General features: G+C 43.3%; 1 protein-coding gene across 1 annotated transcript in view; it reads left to right on the forward strand.

The window, feature by feature from the left end:
- Positions 1-10,000, forward strand: part of trabd2b (TraB domain containing 2B) — a 112,103-nt gene that overhangs the window by 45,025 nt on the left and 57,078 nt on the right. Inside the window, exons 5-7 of the mRNA XM_030784367.1 lie at positions 1,501-1,591; positions 3,644-3,889; positions 3,984-4,102. Of these exons, the coding sequence (XP_030640227.1) occupies positions 1,501-1,591; positions 3,644-3,889; positions 3,984-4,102 (456 nt within the window). The remainder of the gene's footprint in view (positions 1-1,500; positions 1,592-3,643; positions 3,890-3,983; positions 4,103-10,000) is intronic.

The following is a 10,000-nucleotide window of genomic DNA, read 5'->3' on the forward strand; positions in this document are numbered from 1 at the left end:
ACAGCCCCCCCCCCCCCCCCCCCCCCCCCCCCCCCGACGCCTGACTACAACAGTACACCTGTGAGATTCCACCATCCATCACCTTTATTTACAACTCTCCCCAACCCAGCGAGTCAATACTCTCTAGCCAAACGTCCAAAAAAAAAAGAAACACACAGCTTGTAGCTCACACACAGAGCCAAATGTTTTTCTCCTCCGCACAGAGATGCATAAAGGTGCTCCTCTAACTTGAGTGCAGCGTGAAAACGCGTGTTCTTGGGGAAGGACGGGGGGGGGGGGGGCTGGAAGGAGAGAAGGATTGAAGCACCTCCCTCTTGTCTCTCTCTCTCTCTCTCTCTCTGCAGTATGAGGCCTATTGAATGTGTCAGTGTGGGCAGGGAGGTGAGCTGAGGAGCGTGTTGGGCCTCCTCAAAGGGGTGCCTGTTTCTCTCCTCTCCTCAACCCCCCCCCCCCCCTTCTTCTCTTCTCTCTTCTCCTCACGCTGGGGGCGGAGGTGCCTTTGCGAGTGGTGGGTTTAATCAGGGTGTCAGATCTCGCCGCCGCTCTGTGGCAGTCTCAACGCTGGCCGCCTTTGAACTCATCAGTGGGGAGAGAGAACACAATTCAGTTCCTTTTCTCTCTCTCTCTCTCTCTCTCTCTCTCTCTCTTTCATTCCCCCCCTCTCTGTCTCTCTCTCTCTTTCTCACTCTCTCTCCATGTCTTTCTCTTACTCTCCCTCTCCCTCTTTTTCTCTCTCCCTCTCCACCTCTCTCTCTCTCACTCTCTCTCCCTCTCCACCCCTCTCTCTCTCACTCTCACTCCCTCTCCAACTCCCCCACTTCACTCTCTCTCTCTCTTTCACTCTCGCACCCTCTCTCTCTCTCTCTCTCTCTCTCTCCCTGTCCTGTCTTTGTGAGTGATGGGAGCAGTAATAATGATAAAGAGGTATGAGAGGGGGACAGTCGGGGGCCTGTTTTTTTCACTCTTAGCTTAATAAGCTGCGGGAGGCGCTGATGTCAGGCTGTATTAGGACCTTATTGCTGGGTTGAGTGACACGGCGGATTATAGGCCCGCTCGGACAAATCCAAAAAAGCTTTCATCAGCATGGCGCTTGGCTGCGGCGTGTGCGTTTGATGTCTCAGAGTGAAGGAATTATGGGTGTATTAGCGGCGAGGGTCGGACAGACGGGCGGGCCGGGGAGGGGGGGGGGGGGGCGGCTTCGATACGGCCGCCTTATTCGGGGAACAAACGCGCGTTGTGATCAAGGACGCGGCGGCGGCGTGAGGGAAGTGCCCTGTCGCACCGTTTTTTCATTACCGACAACGTTTTTCTAAATTAGACGCACTCTGCCTCGTCAATTAGCCTTTGACTTGACCCGAAATTCTGTGAAATAATGAAATGTCTCCACGCTGTCCCTTTTTTTTTTCACTCTGTCACTCTTACTTCCTGTAACCAAGGTAACGTGGCTGTATATGTGTGTGTTCGCATGTGTGTGTGTGTGTGTGTTTCCTGTGATGGCAGGTCATTTCTTGGGGAACCGCAGTGTGTTGGACATTCTGCGACAGGAAGGCTATGAGGTTGAGCACACACCGGCACAGGAGCCCGTCACTCCGTAAGTGTGTTTGGGATGTTGATAAAACATATTCATAACCGTCGGCCATACATACTGCATAGCACAGGTGTTGTCAATAGAGGACAATATATACTCTTTCTCAGCCTAGTCCTGTTCCGTTACTAGCGTCGTTCTTCCTTCTCTCTCTCCGTCTCTCTCTCTCTCTCTCACCATTTCTCTTTCTTTCTGTCTCTCTCTCTCTCTCACACACACATATACACGGACGCACCCCCCCACACACACAAATCCACATATAGTTCTATTATACCCTTCTCTTCTGTTCTGTCTCCCTCACACATATCATCGTCATGAGTTATGGATACATTTGGCTGCACTTCACATAGGACAGTGTTTTTTATTCACTCTCTTCATCCAAGTGTGTGCTATAGCACACTGTAATTCATTGTGTAGACACCATACTTAAAGTGCTAAACTGCAAACAGGACTTAACATTGTCTTTGATCCCCCTTGCCAACCAAGCCAAAGTGGGCCAGACCTTTGCTTTGCCAACTCATACAATACAAGGGCCTCAACCATCTGTCCAGAGGAGGGGGTGGGGGGTGGGGGGTACGGACCCAGGCCCAAGCAGGTCTGGCCCATTAAAACAGCTGTGGTTATGGTTACAATGTTCACTCCAGTAAGGCCCCCCCCCCAAAAAAAAAGAGAAAGAAGAATAATAAATGGAAAAATAAAAAACGAGAGAAATCACATAAAAACAAGGTTCAAATGTTGCATCCAGCCACCGCTCTTCAGAAAAGAAAAGAAAAAACTTCCCGATGCAAATTGCAGTTGTTAGCATTCCTCTCGTCTGGCGCGGGGGCGGGAGAGAGGGAGAGGGAGAGAGATGGAGGGCGACCGAGGGTGTAGTTGTGGTAAGATGCCGACAAGTGGACCAACTTGACTTGACCGGCTCGACTTGACTGACTGACTGACTGACTGACTGCGGTCCAGAAACACAAACCGTGGCAGCACGGCACGCTGGGTCTTCCCGAAAACGAGGTGATACAACAAGCAAACAAAGTGACGCCGAACGCCAGATGTTTATGAAAAGCCTAAAACCTCAAACAGGAGCCTTTAACCACCAGCCAAGGCACCACATACACTGTTCCATATGTGTCTGTACCATTATGACAGCAAGTCAGGGAAAAGACAGAAAGAACATATACATTACGGGGCCTTCACACGGGCGGGCGAGGCAGGGAGGAAACTACACTGGCGAGAGACATGTACGAGAAGAAAAAGACCATGTGTATGTCTAAAACACATTTTCTCATGAGAATTGACTTATTGTGAGCGATACGCATCTGGAGCAGGGATTATGAGTATCAAACTGTTCTGAGATCAGTTTACGCAACTTTTATCTTAGAGAGGTTAATGACAGAGGCTCAAAAGAGCTGATCCTGGAGCAGCAGTCTCACTAATGTGTTTGATACATTTATGGTGAGGTCTCTCTCTGAGAAATGTAAGACTCTGTGGGGATCCTCTCTATGAGAGACAGGTGTGTGACACAGATAATGAGGGGTAGGAGAGAGAGAGTGTGTGTGTGTGTGTGTGTGTGTATGAATTTGTATGTCGTGGAGGTAGGTGTCATTCACAAAGAGCTGTAGGGATTATGGCTTCTTCCCTGGTGGCTTGTGGGTAATTTTGTCACTTTGTAAATTCTTTATGAGCTCAGGACATGACTGTGTACCCATGTTTGAAGTTGATGGTTGCCACAAGGAAAAAAGGAGTAGAATTTAACACCTCCCCTTATAACCACATCCACACCATACATATGTATGTGTACACACACTCTTACACGCGCACACGTGCACGCACTCACACACACACACACACACACACACACACACACACACACACGCGCGCCTACTGTGAAGAACTGACCTCTCTCAAGTGGCTTGATATTTTCCATTACTTATCTTAATAGTAATGCAAACTTGCAGCTATTTTTAACTTTCCTCGCAAACAGTAGAGACAGTAGTGGCCCTTGTTTTTGTCCATGGTGACCAATTAAATTTTCCTGTTTTCTTTGTTTTTGTGGTCACATTCCAGGACTTGGTTTGAAGTGGAACCAACCACTGCGGCCTCCGGCGGGGGGAGCTCCGCGGCAGGGACGGGGTGGACGTCCGAACCCCCTCAGCTGGAGGAGGAGAACCTGGAGGAGCTCCCATACATGTTGCTGCCAGACAGCCTCAGTCAGCTGGAGGAGTTCGGGAGGCACAAACGCCCCCGTAAAGCGCAGCGTACCCACGGACGACCCCGCCTCTTCAGCGACCTCTGGGTGCGCATCGGCGACAGGTGAGCAGAACACGCCCCAAATAACCAATAAGCAGAAGTCGTAAAACTGAATCTGTGGTTAACGCCCTTACGTTTTGATTTTGAATTATCACAGCACGACTCCGATCCCTAATATAAGAATAACAAATGGCTACGTCTCCGTGGAGCCTCCTCTAACGTGGCAGGAGCAACAGCAGAGGAAAACGCCACTTTTTGGCAGAGAGCAACCATCTAGTGAGTCCTCAACCCCGAGAACTACGAACAATACCCTGTCAGATCATGGCCGTACCCTCTCCTTCCTCCTGGCATGCCTTATCACACATCTCTTGTTCGCCTCCTGACCACTAGGGGAGCTATACTCTGCACACACATACCCATACAAACCTCACAGCTCATCACTAGCCATGACCTTGACCTGATGAGATCAGTTAGCTGGGTCCAAAGTAGAATCTGTGGTCAAACTTGTTAATCCATAACAAGTTCAGCACTTTGGAGAATTTTTTTTCAAGAGAGGCCTTTGGCCTTTGATTTTTTTTAAACGCCGTTTTTACGTTTTGAGGGTTTAATGGACAGCATGTTACACCTGGGGCTGTCTTTTAAGATGTACGTGAAGATGAATGGTTATAAATAGATCTAAATACTTATAAGAGAAATGTCATAATAATTATACATCAGAATCCATAAGAGAGAACATCTAACATCGAAAAAAAAGGTAAAAGGACTTTCGATTACTGATAATAATGACTAAAATAGTGACTAATGTTTATAGCAACACAAATAAAAGGTTGCTTATAAATAGCTAACAAAGAAAGATTGTGGAGTTGGTGGCTGTTTTTGTAAATTGTGCATTTTGTTCATACAGAAATATTGTATATTTATTATTTCTCGAAGAGTATATTTTCATGCATTTTTCAATTATTGAAAAATAAAATATGAAATTATAGAGAATGTGTGCTCTTTTTTTAACAGAAGAAAAAATGTTTTACAGTTTTTGTGTGAAGCATTTTCCAGACTTTTATTCTGTACAACAGATCCAGTAGAAGTCGTTATCAATTTGTAGGTTTGCGCTAACTATGCCCCCTGCTGGTCTGATCAGTGAACCTAATTAAAAACTTAACCAATCAAGTTATAGTTTACATCGTAGTCTAGTTACCTGAATGTTACGGCAACATTTTTGCTGAAGGAAATTAGCTGTGTTTCAGCCGCGTTTTGTTGTTTTTGGAGACAAATAATACAGTATTATATAATTATACTTCTTCATTATAAAGTATTATACATAGCCTTTTTTTCGTTCCACAAACGTAAAGGTATTCAACACAAGCGTGCAGAGTCGCTCTACATGATCAAGTGTGGCGCTCTCCCTCAAACTATGTAAGGAAACAGGTTTGTGAACGGTCAAAAGGATAAATTGCAAAAAAAAAATACAGTTAAAGACTAAAATTCACTCTGATAAAATCTGTAGTAAGCCGCACTGTACTTTACTGGTCAGACTTACTTCTGTCGTTACACCATAATCAGGTACTGTACGTTTGAAACGAGAGTCGGGAACCGCGCAAACGCGTGGCTGGGTCCTACCGACATTGAACACCAGGTGGCAGTCAACACACACACGTAATGCTGACAGCACGCTTTAAAAAAAGGTAACGTAAATTTCACCTGATAAAATAGTCAAAACTATATTAATAATTAACTTTTATCGGAGTTAATTGTGCTTTGATAACAATTCAAAATTCAAGGTGAATTTAGATGCATGGTTTACAAGCATATGACATTTTATTGCTGTCAAACAAGGTGGCGAAGTTTACCATGCCTAAATTTTACTGTGCTGCGCTATGTTTCTCACAACATAAAACAAGACAAACAGACATAAAATGCGTTGTACCTTTAAGCGAGAGATGAACATGACTTTTTTTTTCTATGTTTACACGAATGGATCAGTTTCTAAGCAATGAAGTACTGTTTCTGACACAACCTGCAACATAAGAGAAAACAACAGACAACTTTTTAAAAATCTAAATCGATTCAAATCAGTTTTTTATATTTACATCCCACCATCTTTAAATTGCAGAAATAAAACATGTAGCTAAACCAAATGGATAATACAGATTATACTGATTTTGAGTGTACACAAATATCTACCAGTTCTTAATTCTGATCAGTAGCTAAATATTAGATATTATTAATGTTCATTAAATCCTGTTACATCAGAACCACGAGAAGTCAGATGTGAAATAACGTTACTCAGGAATCTGCTGTTTTTACAAAAGGTTTTTTTTTCTTTCAAAATCTTTTTTATTGGCCAAATGTGTACTGATAGTCAATTTACTAATAATAAGCAGTTTAAGGAATTAAAAGAAACATGAATTTGTAATAGAGATGGAAAAAAAACCTCTGAAAAACCTAAAGAGATCTAGAAAGATGTTTTCATTACCATAAAAATAATTCATGTTCTCATAAAAAGTGTAACTGACCTCATATTTCAGTCATGTGTATAATTACTCTCTATGTAACAAGTCATGAAAAAAAAAAAAACCTTTCTAGTTCAATTATCTAGCTTCCCATATATCTGTCATGATTTGATGACATTAAACCTTACAAGTGTATTGTATTGTTGCCATGGTTACCATAACAGTCACAATAAGAATTAGTACAACTGACTCCATACATTAGGACGTAAACAGAAACCTGTTTTTCTTTAGGATCTATTAAAAAGTAAACGCAGTAATTACAGTTGGCTCATTATTTTTCTCCTCACTCATGATCCTTTCACACTTCCTGTGTGTATAATTTCTAGTCTGGCAGAACAGAACAAATTTTAAAATAAACAGCTTTTTCACCCCCTTAAGCCAAGACAGGACAATGTTTGCTTTTGCTAAAATACCATTTTCCCTGGGCTTTGGGGTGTTGTTTGACCGAGTGGGGCTCCTGACAGAGTTCAGGGCCGACTGACCCCTCACTGCGCCGGAGAGAGATCGCCCACCGCATATAAATAAAAGATTACGGGCGAAAAAATCAATTTCTGGGCAAACTCATTAAAAATGCCTCTTCTTCTTAAATGATCCCCTTTTTTTCCTCCTCCTTCCCCCTCTTCCACCTCCTCTTGTCTCCCTCTCTTCCCCTGTTGCTCCCCCGACTCCCCCCCCCACCACCACCACACCCCCACCCCCCCAAGCGGTAATTACTTGCGCAAGTCGTATTTTGCCCTTTGATTTGCACCGTTTCACAAATGAAGGTTAAGTTTGTTTAACCGCGCTGGATTTGCCAGCCATGTTAAAGCATAAAATGTGGCAGGCCCTTGCCTTGCCCGCACACCTTCTGAACCCCCCCCCCCCCACCACACCGGCCCCTCTCTCCCACCTTTAGCCAACCCCGAGTACTCAAACCCCCTTCCTGGTCTTGTGGGGTGGGGGGAGTTGGGTGGGTTGGGGGGGTTGGGGGGGGGGTACGGACAGGCGGACGGACTCCAAGGTTAAGGCTTGAGGAAGAAGCGTGGAGCCAGTAAAGATCTTTGTTTGACTGAGGAGGGATGAGACAGTCTGTTTTGAAGCAGGTCTAATAAACAGATTTAGAACATAACAATAATAACAATAAACCGTTCTGTTTGTCTTTTTTTTTAAACGTTTCATGGGGAAAGAAATGAGTTAATTCAGAAGAAAACGAAAATAAATAAATAAATAAAAACTACAAAACACTACACAATACAAGGAAGTCCAAGGTCTTCCAAAAAATATGTTTTAAACTAATAATGGTGTCTAAGTGTCTATTCATCTGGAGGGAAACCAACAAGCAGTTGAGAGGCTGAATACAAAAAAATAAATCTAGGAAGGATTCCCTGTTCCTTCTACAGATTGCCAGAGAAAAAAAAAAGGAACACACTGAGAATGATTCAATTCCAACCATCAAATGGACGATTTACATTTCACCACAACAGTCACCATACCGCAAGTCCCCAAAGATGTATTTGATAAATCAACAGGTTACGTTGAAAAATACAAACCATGCTTTTTATCAATACCACGATGACTCTTTTTCGGCAAGAAAAATAATTCCCTTGAACGGACTGCTTCAAATTTTTACTCTCCCAGCTGTAACCATATTTTTATTGTTATGTTATAAAAAAGTAAATAAGTGGTATTTTAACGTCACAAAGTCACGCAGTCACGCACTTTATCATATGTTGAGTATACGCAGTTGCCAACTGATAAACAGTTATTCCCTAACTCATCCAGTTCTGTTAAACTAACATAAGTGACACTGGAACAGGGCCAAAATGTACCACAGCAATATGTCATAAAACAATGAGTCATATACTCTACGTGACTCACAACAAAAGCAGTAAAAAAAAAAAAAAAAACTTGATAAGGAACTACGTTTTTTTAAGTTCAAGCAGTTCGCATGTTACGTCCGAATAGTTTTAACCAGCAAGGTGCAACCGGGGGGAAAAAAAAAAAGAAAGAAAGAAAAAAAAAAAAAAAGTTGTGCGTATGTCTAAATATGAGCAGCAGGCCCTTTTGACAGAGATAAATGTTTTTCCACACAGAGCGCGAGTGCAGTCCAGAAGAGAGGGAGAAAACGAGACAGAGAGCGGATGAGAGAGCGCAGAGAGAGGAAGAGAGAGAGAGAAGAGAGAGAGAGAGAGAGAGAGAGAGAGAGAGAGAGAGAAGAGAGGAAGAGAGAGAAGGTGAGCGTGTTGTGTTTCACAGGTTTTTACGACGTTTCACCGCTTCATTATTCCAGACAAGGGGACACTTCTCAATGTGGAATGAGTTCTCTTTGATATACAGGAGCTTGAGAGAGAGTGCACTCAAAAACAGACATGGGCAAATTTATTCTTACAAAAAAAAAGAGAGAGAGAGAGAGAGAGAGAGAGAGAGAGAGAGTGTAGTTGTGCGTTTCACTGGCAGTGAAAGCTGGGCACACGAAGAACTAAGGCTTTGATGCCCCTGCAGTGATGATCCGCACTGAAAATGCTATATGGTAATTACACACACATGAAAGCTGTTCGTCTTAGAGAGAGAGAAAAGCGACAAAAAAACAAATATGACTTTATCCAAAAATGCCCCTCATAATTAATTCTCCTTTTAATAAACATATATTTGATTCTGCTTGAAACTACAAAGCAACTTGAACCACGGTTTGACCCTAAAAGGTTTGAGGTGAAGGGTTTTACTGATTAACAACTGTGCATTGTTCCCATTGAATAATAACGCGGTTGAAAAACACGAATGAGATAAATTGCTGCATGAGCCGGAGAATAAGCTTTGATTTTATTATTCATGTTTTGTGGCTCTTTTAAAAAGCTTTACTTTCTAGTAATTTGGCACCATCGGGATACCTAGGTTTTCTCGTAAAATCTGCGGAGTTGAAATTGCAGTGGAAAGGAAAACAAAAATAAAATTTTATACGTAGTGTGTGACTGATGTCTTTGAATATGAGCATGTATGAAATGGTGAATCAACATCACTGGGATAAAAACAATCAAATAACAAAACAACAACAACAACAACAACAACAACAACACAAACACCACCACCACCACCAACAACAACAACAACCAAAAAATCATGAAACTGACTGGAAAACACCCAGTGAATGTTCTTACAACAGACAACTTTTTGACAGAATTTTTCCAGATGCAACACGCTCACATGTAAAATAGTCAGTGAGATAATAAATGTAGATGGTAGTGAAACTATACGAGAGTTAGCTTCCCATGGGCGGTGGTGAGACAGTGATGGAGGTGAGGAAGAGGAGGGGACATCAAGGAGGCAGACAGGGGGTGAAAGAGAGTGAAAGAAGGAGGGGACATGTGTTTGACCATCAGTGTTTGCTCTGAGTCAGACGCCACGCGCACACACACACACACACACACACACACCTTAGCCTTGTTGCCTTCTTGTCTCTGGGGAGTGAGCTGGAGGTCAGGGAGAAGGTGGGGGTCAAATGGGTTCTGATCAGATTTGCTCAAACATGGCTAATAGGACAGGGACAGGGGATGATGTCTGTTCAGCTAACTGGGGCTAAACACTCACCAAACAAACACACACACACACATAGGCATGCATACACACACACACACACACACACAAATGCATGTACGCTCGCTCATGCACACACACACGCACACGCACA

This window comes from Chanos chanos, chromosome 9 (assembly GCF_902362185.1).
Source record: "Chanos chanos chromosome 9, fChaCha1.1, whole genome shotgun sequence".
Lineage (NCBI taxonomy): Eukaryota > Metazoa > Chordata > Actinopteri > Gonorynchiformes > Chanidae > Chanos > Chanos chanos.